General features: G+C 47.5%; 1 protein-coding gene across 2 annotated transcripts; it reads right to left on the bottom strand.

Moving 5' to 3' along the window:
• Positions 1-63: 63 nt before the first annotated feature.
• man1b1b (mannosidase, alpha, class 1B, member 1b) lies at positions 64-5,949 on the bottom strand. 2 transcript variants are annotated; one of them, XM_084457641.1, is made up of 15 exons: positions 5,882-5,949; positions 5,404-5,544; positions 4,944-5,087; positions 4,727-4,835; positions 4,499-4,629; positions 4,216-4,370; positions 3,961-4,073; positions 3,554-3,733; positions 3,305-3,453; positions 2,906-3,094; positions 2,490-2,680; positions 1,629-1,749; positions 1,212-1,406; positions 931-1,062; positions 64-823 (listed from the first exon to the last, which is right to left on the bottom strand). In XM_084457641.1, the coding sequence occupies exons 3-15, from the start codon at positions 5,046-5,048 to the stop codon at positions 617-619; spliced, it is 1,977 nt and encodes a 658-aa protein (XP_084313767.1). In that variant the 5' UTR covers positions 5,049-5,087; positions 5,404-5,544; positions 5,882-5,949; the 3' UTR covers positions 64-616. The 2 variants fall into 2 exon arrangements, with proteins under 2 accessions (XP_084313767.1, XP_084313766.1); XM_084457640.1 differs by having other exon boundaries at positions 5,404-5,929.
• Positions 5,950-15,927: the final 9,978 nt, after the last annotated feature.

Here is a 15,927-nt window from a genome sequence, read left to right as displayed (position 1 = left end):
TGTAAACCATTCTGAAGAGTGAGAAGTGGAGATTCACCAGAGTATAGGAAGTTTCAGCCCAAGAGGCGTCATTTCCTGTCTTCTTGAGTGCCCAGGACGGATGTGGACATTCAGGTTTTTTTTTAATGCCAACTGACTAGCCCCTCCACTTCCTCTCCCACTCTCATTAAGACACAGCTTGGATTCCAGTTGTTCGCGACGCTTGGCTCATTCGCCAGTGTTGTTAATGGAAAAAATGAGCCAGCTGAGCGGAGGACACTTGGCCGGGACACTGGCTTTCCACTCTCTCCACAGTAAACACTCTGCTGTTATCAGACAAGAGGCAGCTCCTTCACCGGCAACGTGGTGAGAGAGACAAATAGAATAAATAGCGAGGCGAGGCCCCGATCTTACCACTATGGTTTCTCCAATGCCAACTGTTACAATCATTTGTTATTAAACGATGAAATCCGACTTTAAAAATAGGTATTTTTCCGAATAGTCAAGTAAGGAGAAGTAACTAACCCACACTCAAATCACTAAAATGTAAAAAAAAAAAAAGGAGATATCTTGGTGTTAGCCAAGCCCTGAGCTGTATGGGTGGGCGTGCGTGTCCAGTAGCCTTGCCTTCTCACTGTTACTCAGCTGTGGCCCATATGGGCAGGGGGTGGGCCTCAGTGTTGAACACGTATTGGTCGAGGCTGATGAGGTTAGGGTCGTCTGAGAACAGCAGGTAGAAGTACTTGAGGGTCTCGCCCAGGAAGAAGCTCTCCATCTTGTCCCGGGGACTGGGGTATTCCGGATCACGCACGTTGTTGATAGACGTGTAGCCACCGGTGGAGACCTGAGGACAGTCACACAGACCACACAGTATTTGATCATGTTCTGCACTCAAAGTGGAATATATCCGCTCGACAACACTGTTCATCAGAATGCAGGTGTAATGTGCACCTTAGTGTACTTGTTGAAACTCTGCAGGATCTTCCAGCCCCAGTCCCGGTACTTCCTGTCCTTGGTGAACCTGTACAGGTAGAACAGGCTCTCCACAGTCTCAGGGCGGAGGAGGTTGTGTCTGTCTGCAAGCTGAGGGGAAGATGGACACACAGAAACGTTACATGAACCAGTTCCACTCTCAGGTTAAACACATTTACCAAATCCCCCTTGATATATTACGCATTACGCATCAAAGTTCTGTGTCACTAATGGCCACAGCTCTGTCCAGCGCCGCCCACCTTCACATCCACGTCCTTCACGCTGCCCTGGTGCATGTTGAAGTGGACGATCTCTGGGCTCAGGCCTGTCTCCATCTGAGCGTACATCTGGTAGCAGGTCTCCATCAGCTGCTTGGCCAGATCCATGTGCTCTGCAGGCAGGCCGTGGTGGGCCCCCAGGGCCAGGGTCCCTGGTAGGAAACACACCAGGTGGTCCTGACACACACACACACACACACACGCGTGCACACACACACACACACACACACACGCGCGAGACGGGACAATGTAGAAGCGTTATCAATTGTGTAAAGGGAATCAAAACTCTTAGGTGGTTATGGAGGCCATGCTATAATAATCTCCATTTACCACAAATGGTTCCTCAGATCTGTTTTTATCAAGTGAGTTGGGTGAGATCTGACTTTACAGTGTACTGACCATTTTGGGGCTGAACTGGCCGTGCGACATCTCTCCTACAAAGGTCAGGCCGTTAGGGGAGGACTTCAGCAGCAGGTGCTTCTTCACCCCCTCCATGGCCTGCAAGTAGTCCTCAAGAAGCCTGAGAGAAGCACACACACACAGACACAATCTCTCAGTACCAATCTCAAACCATAAGTGTCTTAACAAAACTACAGCGGGTGGCGCGAACGGAACAGTGCTTGCGATCCGCTCCTGTGAGGAGGAGTGCTGCCTGAATCAATCCGGCTTTATTCTCAGTAACATGTCGCGCAGAATCTGCTGTCACTGCCAGCTGGTCCTGGGCTGAGGCAAGATAACATGAAAATGCAATTTCGTGGAGGCGCTCAAACTGTGAGCTGAATCTAAATCCCTCCTCTTGAGCACAGGGGTCTGCTCCAGAGCCCAGAGAAATGATTCATGAAGCGGATCAGAGGACCCCGTGCGTGATATGACAAATATCACCAGACAGCAGTCATGAATATTTCAGTCTTGGGCGCAGCGTGACGCTCAGCAGTGGGCTGTTAATGCCGCAGTTGAGTCACTGAGTCTGAGACTCTTGTATAAGCGCTGTCAGAGCTCGTCAGGAGAGATAGCTTGACAGATCAAGCATCCTACAGTAGCTGTTGGATGTGACAGCATGCTATAAGGTCCTGATAACTGTTCTGCCTGGTTCTGCTATTCAGTAGGGAACCGGACCATTAAAGGGGAGGGGGGGATACAGAGCATAAACCTGACTAGAGGCATTAGTGTCAGTGTACCATCCTGCCACAGCTCCAGAGAAGCAGACTTTGATACTACAGTGCATGGCGGTGGGGAGAGATGAGGGAAATCAAGACTGACTCTGTCTCCTTCTTGCCTCCCTGGATCCACTGCTTGAGCAGATACTCGTAGTAGCTGTCGGCCCGCGCGCCCAGCGTGTACACGCCCTGGTGGGTGAACTGCCCGCTGTTGGTGTTGATGAACATGGGCACCAGGCCGTCCTGCTTGCCCTCCAGCTTGTGCACCTGCCTCATGACCTCGCCCACCGCCGCCTGGGGAAGAACGTTTCGAGAACAGATCTTTCATTTTCACCGGTGTGAGGGTTAAAAATGGATATGCCAGACAAAGAAAAGAAACCGCACACTCAAGCTCTCGATGCTGGGTGATTTAACATTTCGGCCTAGCGGCCTTTGTCAAAATTGAATATGCCGTCAAAAATATTTTCAAACCTAAAAAAATCGAATGAGCTAGTGTCATGTTTGTCCGGTATGAGTCACCTGGTAAGTGTTGTCCTGAGTGAGACGGCTGAGCTCCCTGAACTCCAGCTGGATGCTGGTGACCTCGGCCACCGTGCTGTCGGATGTCCAGCGAGGGGGGTGCGCCGTGCCCTTCCCGATGTTCACGTCAGAGTAGGGGATCTTGGACGGCGTCTTGAAGGCTGGCATCAACCTTGAACCGATATCTTTCTGCAAAGTGACAAAGAAAACAGCGAAGGTATACGCGATTGCTCGATTCCCTTGTTTTCCGTTTGAAAACGACTCGTTTTGATGAATGAAGCCGTATGAGCAGCAGGGTATGAAAGAGGCTTTGAGGGGGCAGAAGGAGTGGGGGAGCAAGCGTCAAAAGGCCTAGCAGCAACAGCCAGCTCTGTGTGAATGTGTGCGAGTGTGACTCACAGCCTTGTCCAGGAACACAGCCTCTCCTGTCAGATTGTAAGTGCTCAGCAGGCCGCCCAGGATGCGGATGGTGCTCTCAAACAGGTTCACGTCCACGTTCTTATTGAAGGACAGTTCTGTGGCCACCCAGGTCTTAGCCTCCTCAAACTCTGTCCAACATAAAGAGAACAAGCATCGCTTGAGTCATCGAGTTCCACGCAAACTCTTAAGCTGCAACAGGTGCATTGAAATGCATGTCGGCGTGTTGACCTTCGTTCAGTCCCAGGATCCACATGGTGTCCAGGGCATCGATTAGTGTCAAGCCCAGACCGAACCATTCTCCATAGGACTTGGAGATGGGCCTCAGCTCATCGTGGCCCCAGGCGAAATCTTTGTAGCCCTTCCATGCATGTCTGAATGCCTCTCTTACAGCCTCCAACCTACCAGCGTCTGAAACACACATCCAGGCCAAGAGAATCAATCACAGTGACGTCCAAGTCTACAAGGTGAACATGACAGAACCGCTCTATTTCAGGGCCGTAACACTTTCCCCACACAGAGCCCTACTCGGGGTTCCGCTGGTCTTTGAAAGTGTACTCCCTGCAGTAGCTGTATGAATCATGCTCTAGACTGAACCGTGATGACATCATGGCAGTGGGTCACAAGAGGGCACAGACCTGACTCTCCATGTGAATTGTCCTCTTGTTCCGCAAGTGAGTTATCCTTCTTCTCTCCTCCCTTAGCGGCGCCTTCGGTGGCTTGCTCAGCCTCTATCACAGCCCCCCGCCAACTGAACAGACAGCGTGAACAGGAGGCAAATCATTCGAAGACAAGGAAATCTATCTCACTCCAGTTCTCTATGCCTCCCGATACCAACTGGCACTCAGTCACACTTCCCCATCAGTCTATTCTAGGGAGGAGAGACGTCGTACCTAGCGAGTGGCTTCTCTCCCTTCTCTTCTTCATCTCCTTTCTTCACGCCCGGTGCCTGGTTCTCCTCCGCCCGAACTTCCGACACGTTCCCTTTCTTCTGCAGTCGGTTCTGCAGGACAGGCGGTCCCCGCTTGTGGGCCGGTCTCTTCTGCTTCTGAGGAGGGAGACACAATAACACAGAACATATAAACGGTGTTCTCTACGTCCCCTGTTCTCATTTCACAGCCCGTCGCGGAACACCTTCGGGGGCGGAGTGGACGACCGCATGGTGAATGTACCAACCTCAGAGGGGGCTTCTGGCTGTGATGGTCTCTCCTGTTTCACTGGCTCAGCGAGGAGGTTAGGAATGACAGGCCTCAGATCTAGATCAACTGCCTCATCTCTCTCCTCCCTCACATCTCCGACACTCAGGCCTACACAGACAGTACAGCACACAAGGGTGAGTCTCTGGCGCTTCCCACACACAACCGGCGCCCACTGATCACCATCAGGAGGTTTTGCTAGCCTTACCTTTGAGGTGCTCTGTGACACTGGAGTACCTGGCGATCCAACAAACTAGTAGAACAACCAAGGCGAAGAGTACGAGACTACGCTGCAATCTGGACAGCTGCTTCCATTTCTGAGCAGTCAGGGAGGAAAAGAGGCATTGTCTAAGACACCAATCAGAGCAGAGCGTCAAAAACCAGTAACTAGAGTAGTACTGACAACAAACTCAACACTTCCTTACCCTCCAGCAGGACTGCCTACGCCACTGTTTGCTGTTGTTATAATTGCCACTCCCCTGTTCAGTGAGGGTTAAAGACACAAAGTCCTTCCTTGAGGGTGGATGCATATCTTCAACCAGCCCCACAGGGAAGTCATAGACACGGTGCTGGGGAAGGGGGGGGCATGTAAATTAAAAATGACAGCAAGCGCAGTCAGTGACGCGCAGGTCATAATTAATAACTGGTGAATTGCTTAATGACGCAGATGAATGAGTAACAGTTTTCACGTAAAACAATACAATTGAAAGCGATTCCAGTCCAACATCTCAGAGCTAACAGCTAATGAGGAAGCAGCTAGCGAACATCTGTCCGCATTAAGTTCTGGAGTGCAACACCTGATGTGATGTGAACCGTTCAGTTAACAAAAGATGCATTTGTTCAGGAAAACGCGAACATATGTAGTTATCAAAACAATGTACTTACCTATGTGGACTACAAATCGTCTCTCGTGCACTTCGGACTTCCGGATTCAACCCGTCCCCGAGCTAGAGCGAGGCTCGACGGGTCCACACAGCGACTACAGACCGAGGCATTACATGAGGCCTAGCGACGTAGAGGCTACTCCTATGAAATAAAGCACACTTTAAATAAAGTGGTCTTACAGTAAACGAGAACCCTAACTGGCGATTAGCGGGACATGTTCAGACGACTGTGGTACATCCCCAGTCTCCCTAGTCTCTAATAACAATATAGCCTACTGTAACAGCCAGCTCCCGCTGATAGATAAAAGCGGAGCAAGCTATGCTATCAACAGTGTGTATCGGTGGTCGATGCTACACTACACGTAAACACGTAGCCTACTAGCTCTATTCTAACTTACTAAACCACTATTTGCTAAAACCCAAACCTCACTCCGCAGCAGATCGTTTTAGAGACTTTAGAGAAAATAATTTAGGCCTACATTTAGTTCCTCACTGCTGATGATGAAATGATCATTTGTAGTGAGATGCTGATGTAACCCCCTGCTAGACGATGACAGCACACTGTTTACATAGGCACAGGATAGCCTACAACTTTGTGTATCTCTGGGTGTGATGATCGTGTGTAGTTCTGTATGAATAATTTCTCCATAGCCTACAATCATGACAGAAAATAGCTGTTTTATGGCTTGGCCAGATCAGATTGTATGTATGTGATCGCTGAAATATACACTAATATACACTCACCGGTAGGTACCTTGCTACCGTGTTGGACCCCTTTTAGCCTTCAGAACTGCCTTAATTCTTCGTGGCATAGATTCAACAAGGTGTTGGAAACATTCCTCAGAGATTTTGGTCCATTGACATGAGAGCATCACGCAGTTGCTGCAGATTTGTCGGCTGCATCCATGATGCGAATATTCTCACATCTCCCGTTCCACCACATTCCAATGGGTTGTCCCATATTGGATTGGGATCTGGTGATTGGAGTACAGTGAGCTTGTCACGTCCAAGAAACCAGTTTGAGACGATTTTCTGAAATACTCAGACCAGCCCCTCTGGCACCAACAACCATGCCACGTACAAAGTTACTTAAATCCTTTCTTCCCCATGATGCTCAGTTTGAACTCAAGTCATCTTCACCATGTCTGGTTGCTTGAACATGAGTTCACTGTACTCCAATATATATAGCCTACACCTACAGGAGCTTTTATGACCTCCCATATATGAATTTAGAATGGGAAGGCTTTCTACAATATTTTGGAGTGCGTCTGTGGGAATTTTGCCCATGATTCATCCAGAAGAGTATTTATGAGGTCAGACACTGATGTTGGACGAGAGGCCCTAGCTCACAATCTCCATTCTAGCTCATCCCAAAGGTGTTCGATGGGGTTGAGGTCAGGGCTCTGTGCGGGCCAGTCAAGTTCTTCCTCACCAACCTCACCCAACCATGCCTTTATGGATCTTTCTTTGTGCACTGGGGCACTCATGCTGGAACAGAAAAGGGCCTTCTGTTCCCACAAAGTTGGAAGCATATGCCATTTGTCCAAAATGTCTTGGTAAACTGAAGCATTAACATTTCCCTTCACTGGAACTATGGGCCTAGGCCAACCCCAGAAAAAACAACCCTAGACCATTATCCTTCCTCCACCAAACTTTACAGTTGGAACAATGCAGTCAGGCAGGTAGGCTAACATTCTCCTGGCATTCGCCAAACCCAGACTCGTCCATCAGACTGCAACACAGAGAAGCGTGATTCATCACTCCACAGAACACGTTTCCACTGCCCCAGAGTCCAGTAACGGCGTGCTTTACACCTTTACATCTGACGCTTGGCATTGTGCTTGGTGACGTAATCCCCTCTCATCCAACATCAGTGTCTGGATGAATGGACAAAGATTCCCACAGACACACTCCAGAATCTTGTAGAAATCCTTCCCAGAAGAGTGGAAGCTGTTATACAGTAGCTGCAAAGGGGGGACCAACTCCATATTATTACCTATGAATTTGGAATGGGGAGTCATAAAAGCTCCTGTAGGTGTAATGTGTAGGTGGCCCAAAACTTTTGTTCATATGACATCACCATTATCATCATGAAAATCATAGAGATCAAATGGTTGTCTCTATTTAAAAGAAAATAAAGAAATATTCTATAGTACTGTAGGCATACCTATGACATTCCATTGAGGAGTTGTTGTTCCTTCATTTATTAATCTGATTTCTGTTCAGAACTCAACAATATTAGGCTATAGGGGTAGAGAGGTGTTTCTACAAATGTGACATTTTGAGCAATTCATCAAGACAAATAAACCAGCATATAAATTAAAATGGCAATCAAATCACAAACACACAACAATAAAGATAACTTGAGGGATCGACTGAATGAGATCAGACTCTTTTCCGTGCATGCAGAAATGTTATCAGAGCAGCTAGGGTATTTTCACTGGAGAAATCATACTGGTGTAAATATAAGATAGGCCCTATTTCAAGTTGGACTAAGCGTCTCAGCTTCTGAGCCGCTAACAGGGACATGACAATTTGTAGTACTGGAAGAGTAGAAAACAACACAGATCAACAGAAAATGGTCCTCTTCATCTCTGGTCTTATAAAATACCATACCTTATAACATATAGGCTACTGTGCCATAACATATCATATTTAACACGTATTTTACAGTATTAGCAACATAAGCATTTTGTTGAAATGAAGGCTGCCTAAATGGCCCACAGAATACGTAGTATATACAATATTATCACCAGACAGTAACAGTACTGTAACAGTATTTTGTGGTTGCCTACTATAGGACTATATTTGTATGGGTACATGGTTACGCAGAGACAATGAGGAGGAGTGAGCATGTACAGTATAATAGATATTAGCTATGTCTCTAATTTGGGACACATTGTTCAGCTGCAGCAAAGACTATAACCACAGAGCTGTGGAATGACATACAAACCTGAATTAAACTGAGAACACCAGAATGGAAAGTGTCTCTTTAAACGAATTACATAAATAAGCACCATTTTTTAATCAAAACGAATGTAAACAACATGTACATTACAAAATGTTATTCCAGAAATTCAGTTACAAAATATCCTAGGTCTCTGAAAATGGACCGTCTTAACAGTTTTATTCCTCTGACTGGTAAACAGCCAGAGAGAGAAACGAGACACGCTCCACTGGCACCGCTGCTTCGTCTTGTGAATCAACAAGAGTGTCATGTGCCTTTGACCGTCTCTCCTCAGTTTCTCTGAGTCGTATTCCTATTGGCTGATGTGTCGGTTACAGGGCCTCTGCTCCGGGCAGTCCTGGGGAGGCAAAGCCTCTGCTCCTAGCTGAAGCAAACAGGCCCAACGGTAAAGCCAAACTCCTGAGTCTGGTCACTGCTGCCGAACACCGCCAGGTCTCTCAGGGGGAGCATGTCTAGATCCTCGCTCTCAAACTGGAACACTGACTCGCGCGCTCCTGAGTCGCTCTTCTCAAACGGCTGTGAGGAACGAAACCAAAAAACATGACGAGCATTGGGGAGACTGCTTTATCGTAAACCGTCACAATTGTCATCGTGATCAACATCGTACTGTAGCTATAGGAAACGTACCACGCAGTCTCGGAATGTCCCCAGGTAGCTCCGCCTTCGTGTGTCTGCCAGGAACTTGACCTCTCTCTCCTTGCCCCCCTGCCTGTTGCCCGGCTGGCAAGATAAGGTGATGTTCTGGCTGCAAAAGCGACTGTTCAGCCTCAGGAATCTCATCTGCACCACACCCTCCCCTGGATACTCAAACTGGGAGCGGGACACAAGAGGGGATGTGGCTTGAAAAGCAAACCTGGAACATACCAAAAAGATTGGGGGCTCTTCGGATTCGACTCTCACCTGAAAACCTTTGTCCATTGTGCTCAGCCAGTGAAATGAGTTATTTCCCCCAGAATCCTTCAGCCAGGCTTTCACCGGCACCTGCAGTTAATTCACGTTCATTAATTATTCGAATGTTCCATGCCTGTGGTTAAGCGGGTGACTGAGAGGTCATTGAGGAAGTGTGTGTGTGTGTGTGTTGGGGTGTGTGTGTGTGTGTGTGTGGGTGGTGGTGGGGTAGGGGGGTTGGCACCTGTGGCAGGAATGGAGACAGGCAGGTCTTTGGCCCTGCTGTGAAGTCACAGTGGACCATAAGTGCATCTGCTGGGCTTCCCTGGTTAGGATCTATATAATACATCCCTGCAATATACGTTGTAGTTGTAAAACTGCATGGCTGTAAACGGATTCTGATATCACATAGTATTTCATCAGAAACTGAGTAGGGTGCTAATATATAATTGACAAAGTGCTGAAAGTGATAACAGCACTAGGATGTACTTAATGAATTGAAACAAATTCAAAAAACATTTACTGTAACAAATCTGAAATCTATCTGTTGGCTAAAGCTCAGACCGTTAGTGAGGTTAGGTTGGGAGAGCCAGAGCTCCAGGCAGGTAGTAGCCGGGTGTTCTTTGGTGCCATCTGGTGGATCAATGAGAAAGCGCAGGTCCTGGTGCAAGGAGTCCAGAAGAGACTGGATCAGGAGGTAGTTGGGCTTGTCTGAGAGGTACATGTCCTATACAGAGAAAGACATAAGGGGTTTTATGAGAATGATACATGGATGAATATGTAGTTTCAAAAAATTTTCAACTCTGATAATAAGTGTTTGTGTACTTTAAAGACCTACATAACTTGCCTTCAGTTGGATAAGTGTGAGGTTCAGAGAGGATCCTGGCGGCCCAGGTGGTCCAGGAAGGCCCTAAAATACAAAACGCATGAGGATATCTGATATAAATCATGCCAGCCAAGGTGCCAGATTGGATTAGAAACTATCTTTTCAGTATCAGGTGGATGTGAGTCAGATGGTGTTGACAATAGCACAGCTGGACGGATGTGGGAAGGTCCTACTCACAGGCAGCCCTCTCACTCCAACAGCACCTGATTGTCCAGCAAATCCTTTCAGGCCCTGATATTTAGATAGATAGTAAATGATCTTAGACTGAGCACCAGACATGAAACTGTGCCTGAATGAAAGACAGCCATTAGAGTTGTGGAACCAGGCGTTGTTTGGAAAGTTGCATACCTTTGCTCCAAACAAACCCTTCAAAGAGAGAGAAAAAATGAAATTACGTTAGTGTCACTGTAAACCCTCAGCCGTGGTGAGTCTCAAGAACTATTATTATGAAGGGACAGCTTACAGGCAGTCCAGGTAGACCTGGTGTCCCCAATTCCCCCGAAGGGCCAATATCTCCCTGAAAACAAAAAGCACAGTCAGTGGCAACTTCCACTCACTGTCGCTTTCCCAGTGAACTAACTGCTATTTGAAACCGAAAGAACAGACAGCTCACCTGGTCCCCCTTCAGACCAGCTCGGCCTTTCTCTCCCAGAGGGCCGTGTGTTCTCTGAAACAGAGACAGTCTGAATCAATACATCCTGAGTATTATTGAGCTGTGCCCATCACTGAATGGAGAGAAAGGACACAGCTTCAGACACAGCGAGTCCAAATATATGAGTGTGTGTGGTTCGGTTCACCCAGTACCTTCAACCCCTGAGCTCCAGTAGGTCCTGGTGGTCCAGCACTCCCTTTCTCCCCCTGCGTGTTCAGGGTAGAGACACAGATCTCATCAGCTCACCTCTGTTCCTGAACGCCTTTCCAGATCACCCCATAGATGAGGGTCATTTTATGCACTTCAGTCTAAAGCCTCACCTCCAAACCTCCTACACCCTTCTCCCCCTTTTCTCCACGGAGGCCAGAAGCTCCCTTAAGAAACAACGTTGAAGAGAAAGAGATGGAGACAGACAGACAAGGGAAGGGTTTGACACAGTGACTGAGATGCACTCCTAATCCTCCAGACACTAAACATCATTTCAAAATACAGTGGTATGTGGTTGCTAAAAACAACTTACATAAGGGCCCTGTCTCCCTGGAGGCCCAATTGAACCCAATTCTCCTTTCTTCCCCTGTAGGCCAGAGAAAAATCTTGATTAAATGTCATACCCTGTTGATCTCATACACACTCACACCTGCAGATTAGCGTTGTATTAAAGGTCAAGTGCTGTGTTTGAAATGGCTGGTTTGGTGAAGAAACGGGCCAGATCTTTCATGCGGTCAACATTCAGTACTGACCTTTTCGCCTCTCTCCCCTCTTAAGCCTCTGTTTCCAGCCTTCTCTCGTTTCCCCTTGCGTGGAAACAAACCCGTTTTTTAGGATCAAATTAAGTCCATAACAAGTTCTAATAAGGGCTGTGTAAAAAGACGTGGGGGTGTGATTCTTACCCTCTTCCCAGTGGGTCCGGTCTTTCCTGGGTTCCCAACTCGGCCGTCGTTCCCCTTAAACATATACCAGTAAGATCTACTACCACGTTGTAACAGATTTGATATCGATATTGGATGATGTGAAAATGAGCCAGAAAGACTTTAGTGGATACTGGTGAAGGTCAAATTTGACTTCACCTTTTGACCTTTGGGTCCTTGTCTTCCCTGAGGACCTGGTCCACCCGTTGGTCCCTGAGGAGCACAGAGAGGATGCTTGTTTCATTCTGTCATGTTCATTCTAAACTACAGTATACAGAATGGACGGCCATTGAACTTGCTTACTTATGACTTATTGAACTTGCTTACTTATGACTTTATTAACTCAGACAGTCTGACTCTTCACATTAAACTCAGCACTAGCCAGCATTAGGCCCGGCGTGAGGCAATTGGCCGCCCTAGGCAAAATAACAACAGTGCCACCCCACCCCCCCGGCAAGTAGTTGAGCTAGAGGACAATTCTGATTCTAATGTACAAAGACGGTCCGCGCGCCCCTAGTTGCTCGGCGCCCTAGGCAATTGCCTTGTATGCCAAGCGCATGCGCCGCCCCTGGCCAGCATTACTCGTGTTCTGTGTCACACTCTAATTGCTCCCCAGAACAACACAAACCCGACAGAACAATCCTATTGTTACAATGCTGACTGAGTCTACAGCTTCATCTTTTACTAAAATAAAATGAAAAGATCTGTGTGTGCAGTATCTTGTGTTCGCGCTGACATGAAGTTGTAACACTGACCAGTGGTCCTGGAGGGCCAACAGTCCCCTGAACTCCCATTTCACCTGGCATCCCCTGAAAAATGTTGATTCAAATGTCAGATCTGCTCATGTGGGCCATTCTGGATGATGACAGGGATGGACTTCTTGACCATGACCAGAGAGAGCATCATAGGTGAAATGAATGTCGTTTCTCTGTGTTTGTGTTTGACATTACCTCAGACCCCGGAGACCCAGCGGGCCCCTTGACGCCCTCCTGACCATCTGGCCCCTGAAAACAACAAGTTCAACCGTGAGTTTCAGTCATTCAGTGGATTTCACACAGTAGATTATTTCAGACAGTGGATTATTGTGGTCACGCTCACCTGTTCCCCTGGCTCGCCCTCCTCTCCTGGCTCTCCCATGGGTCCCTCAGGTCCAGGAAAACCTTTGGGACCGAGTTCTCCAAGACTCCCCATGCTTCCTCCCAAGCTCTGGAAATGGAGCATGTATTGTGTTTTTAGCTCTGCGGTTGAGTGATGACTCATATTACAGTAGTCTACACAGAGTACTGTACTAATCTTTAGTTCAGTACTACACAGTACTAACCTGTGGTCCAGTACTACACAGTATAAGTACTGTACTAACCAGTGGTCCAGTACTACACATTACTAGTACTGTTCTAACCTGTGATCCACTAACATTGTGTACTCGCTCTTTGCACTGTCCTGTATCGTCCATGCACCCTGTCCAATGTTGTCTCCATGTTATGCACCACAACCAAAAGCAAATTCCTAGTATGTTGAAAAACTGCATGGCAATACAACTAATTCTGATTCTGATTCTGAGTACTACACAGTAGTACATTAAGTTGTGGTCCAGTACTAGTTGTGTACTAACCTGTGGTCCAGGCTTGCCCAGGTCTCCCTTCAGTCCTCTGCTGCCTGGCATCCCCTGTCATCAGATGACAATAAAAGGAAATAAAGTAAAATGTCAATAAAAGGTCATCAAGTCTTCAGGGGTTACAGTAAATGACCATAATGTGAGTGTATTCAGTGCTGTACCTGAGGGCCTGGGATTCCAGAGATCCCAGTCAAACCAGAAGGACCTTTCTCCCCCTAAAGAAATGACGACTCCATTTTAGTTAGCAATGGCGTCATTAAAAGGCGACATTCCTACAGTATGAAACATACTACTGTACGTACTGTACCTTCTGGCCTTGTGGTCCATCCAACAGACTACCGACGGGACCGGGAAGACCCTGCATGATTACAGGCATTGTCAGAGGTGAATAATAACACTCTCCCAGCAATCAGTTGCCCTTTCCATCCAGTCCAAGCTGTTTACCCACCTGTAGTCCGGACAGGCCTGAAGGCCCCCGCGGTCCCAGCAAGCCCACCTGGCCCTGGGGAGGAGAAACAGGATGACCTCTACAGCATCTCCATCCACATCTTATCGTACGGTCCATCAGGATCCAGGATAGTAAACAGTATGTCCACTCACCAGTAGTCCTCCATAGCCCTTCTCTCCTCTCTGTCCTCTCTGTCCTCTGTCCCCAGACACCCCTGTGAGCCCCACCAAACCAGAGACTCCACGAGGCCCCAAATCCCCCTGTAGGAAACAGTGTGGAAGATTTAGACTAGATCTCATTATTACTAGTACCAATTACTCTGCTCTGGCAGGCACAATATTTCATAATTCATAGTCTGTAAGAGACCTGAGAACAATGGAAGCGCCTTGGTCTATGGCATTTGTGATTGAACTGTTCGAACTCTGCCCAAGGCGCTGGGGGTGTATCTAAAAGGATTTGTGTTTCTGACCTCTCGTGACTTTTTGGGACCTTTCCACCGACAACTATTGTTTGTCATGCTTGGAAAACCTCCCACCTTTTGCACATGTGTTTTAATATTACTTTTTATGTATTTGAAGAAACAAAACCCATTTCTTTATTTTTTGGGATGATTCTTTTGGAGAAATAAATCCCTCGCAAGAAACATATATGAAAGTTATCTGTATCAAAGAATAGTAAGAACACAGCATCATACGAGGGGTTTGCCGTTACCTTTCCTCCTTTAGGACCTGGATTCCCAACATCGCCAATGCCTCCTATCTCCCCCTGTAACAGACAATCACACAACCCTCACAGCGCCATGCAAGGAAGAGGGCATGACAGCCTGTGGCTGGAGGAGAGCCTGGTGCAGTGAAGAGAGGGGGATATAGCTGACCTCTTTGCCCCTGGGCCCAGGCTCACCCTGCTGCCCCTGGGAGCCCTGTGGGCCTGGCTCTGCCCGGAGTCCCTCGGGCCCTGCTCTGCCACCGGGACCTGGGCCTCCCTGTCGTACAAAGAGTTTGACGGAGAGAGGAGGAGGGAGAGACAGAGAGAAGGGTCAGGGTATGAGCACACAATTACGATGAGAAAAAAGGAGATGGTGTAGATGCTGTCTCGCTGACCTGCTGGCCTTTCTTCCCCGCTGGCCCCTCCTCACCGGCTGATCCTGGGAGGCCCTGCAGCACAGCAGAAAGCAGAGTCATCCTTTATGTTAGCCGTTGCCACACCCCTGATTCGGCTAAAGTATGTTGTGATCGTGATGAACCCTCTGACCTGCTGCCCGTCCAGTCCAGAGGGACCAACGTCACCAACAAGCCCTTGTGTTCCCTACAGAGAAAAGTAAACATCGCTTAACACCATACTGTACACTGTCGTGTCTCCTGCTGGAATCAAGCCATTGCAGTGAACAGAGTGAAAATGTGATCTCTTACTTGCTCTCCTTTTCCTCCAATCTGTCCCATCACTCCATCCACACCAGTAGTTCCCTGATGGTCATAAACATGATGGGAGTAGTTTAACACGTTATGATGGTCCAGTACACCGCATCATTCACAATGTGTGAAGTCTATGTGCTGTGAGACTGACAAAGCAACAGTATCTAAGATATCTAATGTTGTGATAAGGAGAAAGACGAAGTACCCATCACTCACTGGAAACCCTCTTTGTCCTTGTGGCCCCTCTGGTCCCTGAGGCCCCTGGCTCCCTGGGGGACCGGGGCTCCCCATGCTGCCCATGGGGCCTGGCTGGCCTGGGGGACCCTGGAAACATTCACACTTCTGATTATAGTATTAAAAACGTCCTCAGGGCTTCAAACGCTGGCATGATTTCTATCAGTTAACCTTGCTAGGACAGCCCACATACTAAAGGTCATGGAGAAAACCTAGGCAGCTACTGTACTTTGCTTTATTCTATAGCACTTCTCAAAACAGCAGTCACAAAGTGCTTCACAGTTGATAAAAAAAAAAGCATAATAGTACACAGCATAAAAACAATTACAATTTATTATAAAATGGAAACACTCAACAATAAAAGCAATATAAATAGATACAATTAAAAGACAAATTAAAGTAATAGGAATCGCAAGCAACAAACATATAAAAATGCCAGCCTGTACGAATGGGTTTTAAGCAATGTTTTAATAATAATAATAATAATAATAATAATAATACAAATAACAATAAC

The sequence above is a fragment of the Borostomias antarcticus genome (genome assembly GCF_949987555.1).
Source record: "Borostomias antarcticus genome assembly, chromosome: 23".
In the NCBI taxonomy this organism is placed as follows: Eukaryota; Metazoa; Chordata; class Actinopteri; order Stomiiformes; family Stomiidae; genus Borostomias; species Borostomias antarcticus.
This window is presented reverse-complemented; position numbering and strand designations above follow the sequence as displayed.